Here is a 14,324-nt window from a genome sequence, read left to right as displayed (position 1 = left end):
TGTCCTCAGATGTATTGACATTGGTCAGCGATCAGTAGTTCAATAATCTTTGGGCCTTGCCCGAGTTGGTCTGATAAGAAGTTGCACACATAGGAAAGGTAGAGTTAGCTGTGAGATAAAAGTAGAGTCTGAGACCAACATTTTCAGGGTTCTGCATCTTGGGAGACAGAAGTCAGCCCAGTTCTGCTGCTCTCCCAGCATCTTTTCATCAATGGAAGGTTATTTCAATTACAGAGCATGCTAGTCTACGTACGTGGGATTGTGGTGGTCATAAATTCTGTCACTGATCTAAGGAATGTTTCTCCAGTCTAAACCTCTTCTCTCATTCCTCATGATAAACTAGGCTCCTTGCCCATCAGTCCAATCATATCACACCCCTCTTTGAATATCTTGACTGGCTCCCCTAAGTTTAAATGTCTTGTACTTGCCTTCCAGGTCCTTTAAAACTATGCCTTGTCCCATGGCACAGATGTCATCTCCATCACATCCCCTTTCACTCCTTCAGCAAGCCTTGATGCCTCCTTCATGCCCACTTCTTTGTTCCATGCTGTCCCCCACCCATTCATGGAACAACCTCCCCATCCCAGAGAGCCAGCTGCCCACATCTGATGATCTTCAAATATGTAAAAGGTTGTTATAAAGAGGATGGTGATCAATTGTTCTTCACGGCCACCCAGGGTAGGTCAAGAAGTGATCGGCTTAAACTGCAAGAAGGGCGATTTAGGTTAGTATGCTGGGATATGTACCCCACACTGGTATAGAAAGGGTTAATTGGAGCCAGAGCACAATCAGTCCACCTGGAGGATGGGCTTGGCCCAATTACTGATTAATCCCATCTGGGGTTTACTATAAAGGGAAGAAGCCAGATGAGTGGGCAGTGGAAAGGAGATAATTTTGAATTCCCTCTCTGGGTAATAGAGAGGTCTGTAGGAAGACTCCTGCTAGGCTAGTGAAGGACTTCATGGCAAGAGGGGGAGAAGAAAGCAGAAGCTCAGGGGCAGAGCTACTCTTGGCACCCTCTCTTGAGTAGAGAGCTGTGGCAAGAGGCTGGGAGAGACACAGAGAAGTTCCTGGGGTACAGCAAACTCTGGTGATTAGTCTTGATAGAAGGGCAGGATCTAGACTTTCAGTCAGAGAGCCCCTGGAAAGGGTTCGACTGAGGAAGAGAGCATAGCATAGCGGGAGGGAGCTGAAAATTGAAGCCTGAAGAGGGAAGAAGTGGTTTAAGTTTATATTTTTATTTGAGACTTACTGGGGAACTGCATGGAGGAGCCATGCAAGCCCCCAACCTCTAAGAAGAGTGAGTATTTAGAGGTCATGGAACCTGGGAAGATTACAGAAACACAGTGGGCCCAGAAGAGGGCTATGGAGAAGGCCTATAGGCAGGCTGAGATAGGAAGAAGCCCAGGAAGGCAGTAGAGTCCAAGGGAGCAGAACTTGCCTGCTTGCTACAGTGTTGCTGGGCTGGAACCAAGAGGAAAGAGGGGAACCCAGGGTCTACCCCCTGTCTAATGTTCTCTTTTGCAATGCAGTGACATAGATCTTTAAGGAAAAGGGAGGAGATGGAGAAAGAAGATGAGCTAATGCAGGGCAAATGTGAATATGTGTGTCACATTTTGGGGTGCAATACACACCAGTGAGGGGTTGTCACCACCTGCAATTCTGGGTGCCTCCCAATGCTTTGCTGTTGTAGCTCCCAAAGGGGGCCACTCACAAACAGCCAGACTGCATGCAGGTCACACCCTGAATGGCTGTGTATAGCTGCAGCCCTAGTCCAACATCTCTAACTCCAGCAGCTGTTCAGCAACACTCCAACCACACCCTGGCTTCCACCAGCCTTGGTTACAACTTGAAGGGTGACTCCAACACACTCCCAATCCTGAATTTTCCCCAAAATGTGTTCTGCATTGTCCAGCCTTCTCCTGGGCAGTTCAAATATTAGAGGTCCGTTGCCCCTCTAAAGGGTCAATATGCAACAGTTTCCTACTTCACCTGGAGTTACTCAAACAGCTCAGTTTAAACTCAATGCTGGATTAGTTTTTTGATTAAAAAATAAAACAAGTTTAACTACAAAGAGATTTTAAGTGAGTACAAGTATCCAGCATTAAAGCCAGAAATGGTTAGAAGAGAAATAAAGATAAGACTCTTTCTAGTAGCTAATCTTACCTTGAACCAAATCTAGTTTTTTAAAAATCCTTACCACAGATGCCCAGCAACATGGCTGACCAAATTCTCAGATCAGGTCCACCCCAAAGTCAAAGGGCTGGTTTCTTTGTTGTCTTAGGTGAATGAAAAAGAGAGAAATCCTGGGGTGTTTTTACCCCTGAGTTTTATAGTCCAGTGCCCCTTTGAAATGCATTTTCCTCTGGGTTACCATTAGATAAAGTTCCTTCCCACTGTGTGGACGGAGACATGGAGTCTTGTGGTGAAAGAGGTTCCACGCTGTTCCTTGCTAAAATGCAGATTGAGCTGTTCCTGCTCCCTTTTGCTGTCAAAAAAAGGCCGATGGACTGGTGATTGCCAATTAATCTGGCCAGAGGCATCAGCTTGTCCTTTATCTTTGGAAAAACCAGTTTATCTGCCTTGCAGTCTTGAGGACCTTTTTTACTACTTGTATGTAAATTGAGCTAAGCAAACATTTCTTTGTTGAGGACGGATCTGTTTAACAACTTCTGCCTAGTCAGGGCTGTGTGGGTTTGAACACATGCTACCATCCTCAAATACAGGGAATGCATAACCTTACATATAATTAAAAAAAAAAACTAGGAGTACTTGTGGCACCTTAGAGACTAACAAATATATTTGGGCATAAGCTTTCGTGGGCTAAAACCCACTTCATCAGATGCATGCAGTGGAAAATACAGTAGGAAGATATATATACACAAAGAACATGAAAAAATGGGTGTTGCCATAGCAACTGTAACAAGACCAATTAATTAAGGTGGGCTATTATCAGCAGGAGGGAAAAAAACCTTTTGTAGTGATAATCAGGATGGCCCATTTCAAACAGTTGACAAGAAGGTGTGAATAATAGTAGGGGTGGGGGGAAATTAGCATGGGGAAATAGTTTTTACTTTATGTAATGACCCATCCACTCCCAGGCTTTATTCAAGCCTAATTTAATGGTGTCCCATTTGCAAATTAATTCCGATTTCTGCAGTCTCTCCTTGGAGTCTGTTTTTGAAAGTTTGTTTGTTGGAGAATTGCGACTTTTAGGTCTGAAATTGAGTGATCAGGGAGGTTGAAGTGTTCTCCAACTGGTTTTTGAATGTTATAATTCTTGATGTCTAATTTGTGTTCACTTATTCTTTTGTGTAGAGATTGTCCGGTTTGGCCAATGTACATGGCAGAGGGGCATTGTTGGCACATGATGGCATGTATCACATTGGTAGATGTGCAGGTGAATAAGCCTCTTATGGTGTGACTTATGTGATTAGGTCCTATGATGGTGTCCCTTGAATAGATATGTGGACACAGTTGGCAACAGGCTTTGTTGCAAGGATAGGTTCCTGGGTTAGTGTTTTTGTTGTGTGGGGTGTGGTTGCTGGTGAGTATTTGCTTCAGGTTGGGGGGCTGTCTGTAAGTGAGGACTGGCCTGTCTTCCAAGATCTGTGAGTGAGGGATCATCCTGCAGGATCGGTTGTAGATCCTTGATGTGCTGGAGAGGTTTAAATTGGGGGCTGAAGGTGACTGCTAGTGGCTTTCTGTTGGGCCTGTCCTGGAGTAGGTGACTTCTGGGTATTCTTCTGGCTCTGTCAATCTGTTTCTTCACTTCAGCAGGTGGGTATTGTAGTTTTAAGAATGCTTGATAGAGATCTTGTAGGTGTTTGTCTCTGTCTGAGGGATTGGAGCAAATGCGGTTGTATCTTAGAGCTTGGCTGTAGACAATGGATCGTGTGATGTGGTCTGGATGAATGCTGGAGGCATGTAGGTAAGTATAGTGGTCAGTAGTTTTCCGGTATAGGGTGGTGGTTATGTGGCCATCGCTTATTAGCACTGTCATGTCCAGGAAGTGGATCTCTCGTGTGGACTGGTCCAGGCTGAGGTTGATGGTGGGATGGAAATTGTTGAAATCATGGTGGAATTCCTCAAGGGCTTCTTTTCCATTGGTCCAGATGATGAAGATGTCATCAATGTAGCGCAAGTAGAGTAGGGGTGTTAGGGGACAAGAGCTGAGGAAGCGTTGTTCTAAGTCAACCATCAAAATGTTGGCATACTGTGGGGCCATGTGGGTACCCATAGCAGTGCTGCTGACTTGAAGGTATACATTGTCCCCAAATGTGAAATAGTTGTGGGTGAGGACAAAGTCACAAAGTTCAGCCACCAGGTTTGCCGTGACATTATCGGGGATACTGTTCCTGACGGCTTGTAGTCCATCTTTGTGTGGAATGTTGGTGTAGAGGGCTTCTACATCCATAGTGGCCAGGGTGGTGGTTTCTGGAAGATCACCGATGGATTGTAGTTTCCTCAGGAAGTCAGTGGTGTCTCGAAGATAGCTGGGAGTGCTGGTAGCGTAGGGCCTGAGGAGAGAGTCTACCTAGCCAGACAGTCCTGCTGTCAGGGTGCCAATGCCTGAGATGATGGGGCGTCTAGGGTTTCCAGGTTTATGGATCTTGGGTAGCAGATAAAATACCCCTGGTTGGCGTTCTAGGGGTGTGTCTGTGCAGATTTGTTCCTGTGCTTTTTCAGGGAGTTTCTTGAGAAAATGGTGTAGTTTCTTTTGGTAACCCTCAGTGGGATCAGAGGGTAATGGCCTGTAGAAAGTGGTTTTGGAGAGCTGCCTAGCAGCCTCTTGTTCATATTCCAACCTATTCATGATGACACCCATTTTTTCATGTTCTCTGTGTGTGTGTATAGCTTCCTACTGTATTTTCCACTGCATGCAAGCAATGAAGTGGGTTTTAGCCCACAAAAGCTTATGTCCAAATATTTGTTAGTCTCTAAGGTGCCACAAGTACTCCTCATTTTTTTTGCTGATACAGACTAACACGGCTGCTACTCTGAAACCTTACATATAATGTTACTACAGTAGAACCTCGGGAATGGAGGTTGTTCATAACTCTGAAATGTTCACAACTCTGAACAAAACATTAAATGGTTCTTTCAAAAGTTTACAACTGAAAATTGACATAATATAGCTTTGAAACTTTACTATGCAGAAGAAAAATGCTGATTTCCTGTTATTTTTTCGTAATTTACATTTAGTACTGTATTGTATTTGCGTGTGTGTCTTCTGCTGCCTGATTGCATACTTCCAGTTCCAAATGAGGTGTGTCGTTGACTGGTCAGTTTGTAACTCTGAGGTACTACTTTACATACATTTCACCACGATATTTATTGACCAGTGAGTTGTTAGTTTTCAGATGATACCTGATGAGGCATATTTTGTACGAAGATTATTACAATAGGGTGTGAATACAGGGTGCATTTGGTCACAATGTAATAATGGCTGTGCTTGCTGTGATATAACAGGTAATATTTACATATCATTTTTATCCACATATCTGAAAGCACTTTCCAAAGTGTGTAACACTATCCCCATTTTGCAGGTGAGCAAAAGGGTCCTGAAAGGCTGTCCCATGTCACAGTAGGTGGTAGAGGCAGGAAAATAACTCAAGCTAAAGTGAATCTTCATTTAGTTTGACACTGGCATTTTATAGTTTAATGATGTGTTATAATTTTTCTGTCTTCCCACATTATAAAAGTCCAACCTCAGATGAAATTCCAGTATCAACATAAATGAAAATAGACCACTTGTTAAACTATCAAATGAGCATCATTGTGCTTTTTCTCCCAGGCTGTTCACGTGTGAGAGGAGCTCTTCATAACATCCACAAAGCCACCTCATTGTTCTCCTGACTCCTTTGCTGTGGTGTCTGTAAAAAGAAACACAACAACTGAGTTGGTGTGTCTCAGCACACCAGCTGCCTACCAGTACTGGTCAGCATTTCTCATTGTTTCCTCATACTCCCCATATCTATCTGTTGTGTCTTGTCTTCTACTTAAATTGCAAGCTCTTTGGGGAAGGGACCACTGTTTTGTTCTGGGTTTGTACAGCACCTAGCACAATGGGGTCCTGGCCCATGACTGGGGCTCTGAGGCACTACCAGGTTACAAATAGTTAATAATAGCCCAAGTGTTACCCAGGGTTTTCAGAACCCACAGCATTGGTAACTTGTTTCACTCCAGGAAGTGTCAGGAATAAATCAATGGGAACACAGCACTCCAGCTGATAGATTTAACACAAGTAAGCATGCTCTTATCTAAAACTACAGTTTATTATATTTAAGCACACACAGACACAAGCAATAGGTTTAGAACATCCCAAAAATTTACCTAAAATAGGGGACAGTATTGAGTAGTTACAGCAGTTCTGCGATGGCCAATCATTTTCCCCACTGGGGAGTAAGGTGTCAGGAAGAATGTCACTCAGGATGGCTTCAGAGGACTGCTCCAAAATACACTCTATTATCTAGTCCTTTTTATAACTAACTTTTACAAAACACACAGATCGTAGTGACCCCTGCTAAGTCATCACTTCTCCTAATATCAGTAAACTACTTATCAACAAACATTCCTTACAGTCTAGTCATAATAAGCTTCTATGTCAAAGGCACCCAAACTCCAAGGTTCTTGTCCACTTATTCCCTGTCAATCTCAAATTGTTGATTCTGTCTCTCCCCTCCTCCCATTTTGATTAGCAGAGTCTGCAAGCTTGCAGCTAGTTTTGACCTTGCCTTCAGAAGCCCTACTTTATTCAAATTAACCCTTAACTATGCCGTGTTCTATTTTATTAGTTCATGGTGGCTTAATGCACATAATATGGTTGCAGATGGCTTAATCACATTCTGAGGTACACGCAGCCCTTAAATCTAGGGTAACACATAGAACACAGAACATCTGATAGTCTTTACTAAGCACATATTGTCACTATGTAAAAACAGGAAGGAGTGAACTCTGCAGAATTCTCAGAGGAAAATCACTCTGGGGCCTTATCCTGTGAGGTGCTGAGCACAATCTTGGAGAAGTCAGTGGGAGCTGAGGGGGTGCACAACACTTTGCAGGATCTGACCCACTCAGTTACAGAACTACTTTGGTTTCTCTTCACAGCAGTGTGACTTACTGGAGAAGGCACTGGACTGGGACTCAGGAGATTTGGATACTATTCCTGTCTCTGACACTGGCCTGCTGGGTGACGTTAGGCAAGTCACTTCACCGCTCTGTGCCTCAGTTTCCCCATCTGTAAAATGGGGATAATGATACTGACCTCCTCTGTAAAATGCTTTGAGATCTACTGATAATCATGCTATAAGAGTAAAGTATTATTACTTGAGACCTTGATTCAGCAAGGTACTTATGCACGTGCCTAACATAAAGCATGTGAATTGTCCCATTGACTTGACTTAAATGTGAACTGGGCCTGAGTGGGTAGAGAAAATTCTTGTGCAGATCCATGGAGGGGAAAACCCAACAGCCAAGACTGAGGCTGTCTGAAGTCCTCTACAGACTGACAATGGAGAGCTCAGCGATTGTTAGGGCACATGGGAAAGGATCTAACTGTTCAGGCCTCTCACCAGGTTTTGATGTTGACATGCTAACTAATAAGCTGTGATCTCATGGTTACTCTGTTGTCCCGCTCGCAGCTGTATTGTACTGTGACATAGAAGGTTGTACCCATGTAGTATTTTTCTAGGTCTCATTCCCCTCACGCTACAGTGAGGTTCCTCCTGGCTCACAACAATGTGAGGAGAATAAAGGCATACGCTGCCAAATGAGTAGGGCCCTACCAAATTCACAGCCATGAAAAACGCATCACGGACCATGAAATCAGACCTCCCCCCATGAAATCTAGCTATTGGAGGGGAAAGCGAGAGGGAGGGGCTGGGGCAGGCTGGGGGCTCCTACTGCACTGAGCTCCAGCTGCTAGTCCCAGCTGAGCTGTAGAGGGATGGAACTTCCTCTTCTCCTGCCCGGCTGCTCTCAGGGAGGGATCAGACCCCACTCCGGGTACTTCCCTTGGCTGTAGGAAGCTCCACGGCTGCTGGCTGGGTGTCCAGCTCTGAAGGCAGTGCAGAAGTGAAAGTGGCAATCCCACAACCCCACTACAACAGCTTTGTGATTTTCCCCCACCCCCATGATCCCCTTTTGGATCGGGACCCCCCACGGTTACAACATCATGAAATTTTAGATGTAAACATCTGAAAACATTAAATGCTCATTTAAAAACCCTATGACGTGAAATTGACCAAAATGGACTGTGAATTTGGTAGGGCCCAACAGATGAGCATACAGACCCTATTTTAAAACAAACTCTTGTAGCAGAGGAGTTGAGGACCACAGTGCAGTAGTTTTAGAGTTTCACAGACAGGGAGGGGAAGCTACAACAGCCATACCCTTTACCTGCTAAAGGAGCAGAGCAAGATCCTCAGCATCATTTTCTGCTGGAGGTAAACTTGTGTGCAGAGACAGGCGATGGACTCTAAAGTGTGCAAAAGGGATCGTGTGTTTTTTCTGCTAATATGAGGTGGTCATGCCAGATAAACGACTGTTTTCTCCTTTGCCTTTTTTAGGTGGCTTGCTATAATGGAGGTTCACATGCTAGTCGTTTTGTTCCTTTACAAATATGAATTTATTCTTTTGGACCCAGTACCAAAGGAGGTAAAATATTTGTATGTTTAATCCAAATCTTTTAACCCTGTTTCTTTACTCTCAATTGAAATGGTGAAAATATTGATAAAAATATGTAAGGGGCAAATGCTGCCCTCACTTCTAGCTATGTAAATCCAGCCATTGAAGCCAATGGAGCTCCTCTGGATTTACAGCAGTGCAGCTGAGAGCACATTTTGGCCCATAGATGGCTAAACCTCATCCTAGCTTCTTATTAAATGACTTTGTGCTGTTTGCCTCTCTACCGGTACTTAGCACAAGGTAGAGGATATAGAAATGACTTCTGTCTGTCATCTCATACATAATTTTATCCATGTCTGATGGGCTGGACCCTTGCCACATTACGTGCTCAAAGGTTATTCCCAGGTAGGCGACTGGAAACTCCAAGGGCCTGTTTCTCCATTGCCTTTGCACTCATGTGGCAGAGGGATAAGGACCAGGTGCAAGTCGATACATCAATACCAAAGAATTCACATTCCTTCTCATTCCATTAAGAGGTGAAGGGATTGCCCTCCCCTGCAGAATGGGAAAGAAGCTCAATGCACAGAGTCCTGGTTCCACCAGAGGCTACTCCCTCTCCACACAGGCCCTGTGTCTCTGCACTCTCAAACAGGGCCCAGAATGCAGCACGTTGGGAGCAGCCTGTGCATCCCTGTGCTCAGCCCCCTTGAGCATCCAATGGCACTAATTATTAAGCCTGAAATACCCCTTGTTACTGAGTGACTGGCTAAGAGCAGCACTGACTGCAGCAGCTCCTTGTCCATGTCTGCATTCCTCCCCACTGGGCTTGCTGGCTAGCATTCCCCTTCGCAAACATGGTGCTCTGCATAACACAACAGATAAGCCTGCTAGGACCCAAATGTGCCACTTGCCTTTATATGTAAGCCGCCATCAGTGAGGTATCTAACATCAGGAGAAGAGATGGAAGCTTGCAATGACCCAGGATTTATAGGAGTTGCCCATTAGGCTGGCATATCAGAGGAACGGCACTCCTTGGTTCTGGTGGAAGAATCTGGGCTGTTACTCCCCAGTGGTGGAAAGTCCATTTAGGATGGGGGATTGCAGCGGAGCTGGTCAGCACAGCCCTCAAAATGAGTAGGGCAGCCAGGGAAAGGGGCATGGCCACAATATCTCAGCCAGCAGCTCCCTCTTCAGGACTGGGGCAGCACTGGTGTCTGCACTCCCACTGGAGTGAATTGCACCTTCTGTCTGCCACCACAGGCAATCATGCCACTGAAAGTAAATTGAGTCCCCTTAGAGTTCATGCTTCATACTGTATTAGAGCCAATACTGACCTAAAATGAAACATGGGAGACAAAATCTGGTCCTGCTGAAGACAATGACAACTCCGATTGGCTTCAGTGGGAGTAAGAGTTGGCCTTAATATTGGTTCTCAAGTCTGTGTAACAAGGCAAAGCAAATCTCTAAGAAACAATGCCTATAACATTAATGTCAAAGCAAACCGAGACAAGGGCTGCGTTCACTAAACTAACCCAGATGCATATTTACCATGTCTTTCTACTGCTTTTCTATCTTTTTGCAGAGCCTTCTCCATTTAGTGGGGACACAGCAGCCCATGGGAGCATGCCGGGTTCAGTATAAACTCCGGCAATGAAAGCTGACTTGACTAACTCTGGTTCCTTTGCCAGCTGCTGTCTGTGAGGGACTATTGCTCTGTTTCACTTTAGCATGTCCTATGCGCTCCAGTGTAGTCGGTGCCATAAGCAGTTTTTTAAACAGTTTCAAATGCTGTATGTACTTTGTGTAGTTTTTGTATCATGCCCATCACTGTGGTATTTAAGCACCAGGGCCTGATTGCTTAGGACACAGTATTTAAAATGCAGCCTTCCTTTATGCATATGCAATTTGTAGGTGTAATCATTGGCAGTGTGTAGCTTTCTAACTCGCTGACTGCACCCACAAGGCAGGCATTTAGAGGCCAGATTCATTATGCTCACTGTTACTTTGGGGCACAAAGAGGGAGGCTGTGCTGGGAGCTCTTTGAAAATCAGGTCTTCTTGGCCTAATTCACAGCTGTGCTGCATGTTCACTTGGACCAGTGCAAAGTGGCTGGTAAGCGTTAGCAGGTCAGAACAGTAATGCCTTGCACTGGTATAAATGAATGCACAAAGTTCAGGACCATAGTGATTGGGCCCTCTGGATCAGATCCTCAGCTGGTGTAAATCCGCATAACTCCTCTGTCTTTGCTGGAACAATTCACACCAGAGGAGGAGCTGACCAGAGGAGGAGCTGACCTGTGTCTAAACTACAGCTAAATAATTGTAAATGAAATATATGAAAAGTGAAAGTGATACTGTGCCCTGGGTGCAGCCAAAAGTCCCACTGACTTTTGAGCTTTGGTTGCTCCAGGGATTCAGAATTGCCCCCTACCTTATAGTATAATGAAAGCCTTGCCATGGTGTTTGTTTTCCATTTTATACTTTGCAAGAATTTGCAAGGAAACTTTGTCTAAGGTCTAGAAGACTTTTGCTTTCGTTTAATGATTTACAGCATGTGAAATGCCAACCCTTTTTTGGCTGTTGCACAAATCTGAAAATATCTAACCCTAAAAAGAAAATCTGGAAAAAATCACTGTTAAAGGAAGCGGTTCAACAAATTAAAAATGTCTTTTAGAATATACAAAATTTTGTAACTGCTGTCAGATTTGATACATTTATAATAACCTTGTTTGTATATCTTTAGTTTTAAGTAAAGACTACTGATCACTTTTACAAATATTTGCCTCCAAAAAGGACATTTTAAAATGGTAAGAACTACAGAATTAAGTTCCATAGGAAAAAAAATAACAACTATAGTATGATGCACTAAATTGGTGACCAGATCCTATCTCGCTTGGTTTATGGATCTGACAGTATTGCAACCTAGCCGCCTGGTTGGCTAGTGATTTTGGTAATGGTATATTAAAGTGGTCTCTGGTTGTGCTCATGATAGTTACAGCTGCAAGACAGTTTCCATTCTCACCTCCTGTTTTTTGTTGCTTAAGTGGTTCTGAACACTCACCTTTAGAGCTGATATTTTCATGTGTGGTCACTGCGTAAAAGTATGGGTCTATATATTTTTAATTTTGAAAGTTTGAGCAAAATCTGTTCTGGTATTTTGCAGTTGTGAGCATGGAAAAACTTCTTTCCCATTGCTTTAAAATAAACACTCTCTCATGTTTTCTTTCTCCGAAAGGGCAACATCACACTTGACACATCAGTAATCCCCAATGAGCAGTAATGACTCTGTGCTATAAACATTTTTTTTTCCAGCAGAGTTGTGTTACCAGATTTGCCTGTTGCTTTGGGGTACACTCATTTTAGGGTTACTTTTCTGGGGGGGAGGGGATTTCTGTAATTCTATCAATGTACTGTATGTGTCACTTGTGTTTTCATATGGAGCTCTACTTCTCCCTTCTGCAAGTTTCCTCCCAATGGAGCTATCCTGCCGGACCTAGGTTCCCCAGAGCTGGGTTCCTCCAGCCCCAGAATCAGAAGAACAAACACACACAGATGAACAGAGCACATATGAGCGGACCGGGTCAGTCAGCACTCCCAAATTGACCCCCGATATGCCCCTGGACCCAGCAGGCTGGGTCGAGCAGCACTTTCAAGCTGCCACCCTCCTATGCCACAGGTTCAGCATGTCCCTGTTCTCACTTTGACATTACAATTGTTCTGGTAGAACCCACTTGATGAGCAAACCCTACAGGATTTTTGGGCGCTACAGGGATCTTTAGCTTAGGTAAGAGGAGCGTTGCTGCAGAGCGAATAGGGAAGCCAAAACCACAAAACAGAGAGAGAGAGGGAGGGAAGCAACCACCTTAACCATAAAAGTTATTTATTGCCAGGTAATAACCAACATGGAGAGCCAAACAAACAAAACAGTTACAATATTAAATCTAGCTTAAATTTGATTACAAAAGTCAGGTTTAGAAAACTATACCTGATCACACAGGTCAGGGTTAGAAAACTATACCTAGAGTAGAAAAAAAAAAACAGCTCGAGAGAGAGTTGGGATCTCACCTCTCCGTGAAGCTTGACCTGGTCAGGGTTCCCAGGTGATGGTGGTAGCTGAGACCCCAGCATGATCAGTCAGGAGAAGATGAGGTCCCAATGGAACTGATGCAGATTTTGGATCCAGGCATCAGGACACTTACTTGAGCGTAGGTAGGGGTTTTTGTAGGGAAACAACAATGGTTCAAGGGAGAACACAAGATTTGTCTATGGGTAAACCAATGGCTCAAGGAAGTATACCAAAGTTGTTTTGTTCAGGCTAGACAATAGGAACTGATCATTACTGGCTATGGGCAGTGTTCCTTCAAGAGAGCTCACAATGCAATTAATCAGTTTCAGTATTTTGGATACCAATGAAGGATTTATTACTAGAATTGGTCTGATAACTACTGAGCTGGGTGTGTGCACGCATGGGTTCATTAACATCTGCAGCAGAGATTCCCCATCAGGTAGTGCTTCCCTGCTTTTCTGGTCCAAGAGTTCAATGCGGTTCTTGCCTTGGAATCTCTGTTTTCCATTCTGTATGCTAATGGAGATGCCTCCTTGTCCCATCTTCCATGCAAATGAGGTTAGGGGAGTTGCCTTAATCCTGTCACCTTTGTCCGGAGGGATTTAGGTGTGTCGCCCACTGCCTTTTCATTGCTTTTTGTAAGTTGTTCTTCTGATAGGTTTTGAGTCAAGCAGAGGCTGAAGGGGGGGCAGGTGTTCTTTCGTGAGTCATACAGGCTTGATTCTGCACCCTGGTTCCTCAAGAACACAGAGCTGACAGCTAACATATGAATATTTGAAAATAGAGTGCACATGAGTTCCTATCTGTCTCGAGAGCTGTGAATACCTTCGGGTGTCAACTTCAAACCTGCATAACACACTCCAGGATTGTTTTTTGTTTTTTTAAACTTAACTTGATGTCTAAGCCTCTGAGATCTACAAATGCTTTTCTTCAAACCCTCTAAAAACAACCTCTGCGCTAAAATCAGATATGAGAGGTTTTGTCCTATGAAAGTTTCTATTTGTTCTAGAAAGTCTGAGTGATTGCAAATAGGGGTTAAGTATAAAAGTACTAGCTCAGCCTTAATCATGCTATCAGTATTGTAACTGACCTGAAAGTTGCTAAATCTTCTGATTTATAAAGCAGTGTGCAATAGCTGTATCCCATTAGTGGGATCTTGTCAGGCACATTGTGCTAATTTAATCGGTCTTGGTTGTATAATTTAAGCCCTGAAGTTGCCAAGGGAACTGTGTGGGCACATTCCTACATCTATATGGAGTCCAACTGTCTGCAATGGGGCGTAAGGTTAGACTGTAAGCATTCTGGGCAGGGACCATATCTGTGTTTGGTACAAGACGAGACCCATTGTTTGCGCTTAACAAGCAAATATAAATGGTTTTGAACTCTTTCCCTTCTCATCATTCTAACAATGAACGTCCTCTCCCTGTTGATTTTTGGCCTCCCTTTTGCCTAATATTTTCTGTTGCTGTTTTTCCCGACGGTGCAGGCACCAGAGCTGTAGCACTTTATTGCCTGTACCAGTCATGTGGCACTTGAGAAGGACTGTACAGAGCGCTGGGACACTAGTTGCATCTAAGCACTTGTGCTCATTGTTTGTTTCTTTTTTAATACGAAAGTAACTTGCTAGGTCC

At 44.0% G+C, this 14,324-nt stretch overlaps 1 protein-coding gene across 3 annotated transcripts in view; it reads left to right on the top strand.

The window, feature by feature from the left end:
- Window positions 1–14,080, top strand: part of LOC125634650 (24-hydroxycholesterol 7-alpha-hydroxylase-like) — a 49,731-nt gene extending 35,651 nt beyond the window's left edge. Inside the window, exons 11-12 of one of the 3 annotated variants that reach the window (XM_048845684.2) lie at window positions 8,571–8,658; window positions 10,211–14,080. In XM_048845684.2, coding sequence (XP_048701641.2) covers window positions 8,571–8,658; window positions 10,211–10,282 — 160 coding nt within the window. In that variant the 3' untranslated portion in view covers window positions 10,283–14,080. Of the gene's footprint in view, window positions 1–435; window positions 994–5,797; window positions 5,991–8,570; window positions 8,659–10,210 lie in introns of those variants that run through there. The other 2 variants (XM_075126374.1, XM_075126373.1) reach the window with 2 other exon arrangements.
- The last annotated feature ends 244 nt before the right edge of the window (window positions 14,081–14,324 follow it).

This window comes from Caretta caretta, chromosome 3 (assembly GCF_965140235.1).
Source record: "Caretta caretta isolate rCarCar2 chromosome 3, rCarCar1.hap1, whole genome shotgun sequence".
Classification (NCBI taxonomy): Eukaryota; Metazoa; Chordata; order Testudines; family Cheloniidae; genus Caretta; species Caretta caretta.
The sequence above is the reverse complement of the archived record's forward strand: the minus strand, read 5'-3'. Positions and strand labels throughout refer to the sequence as shown.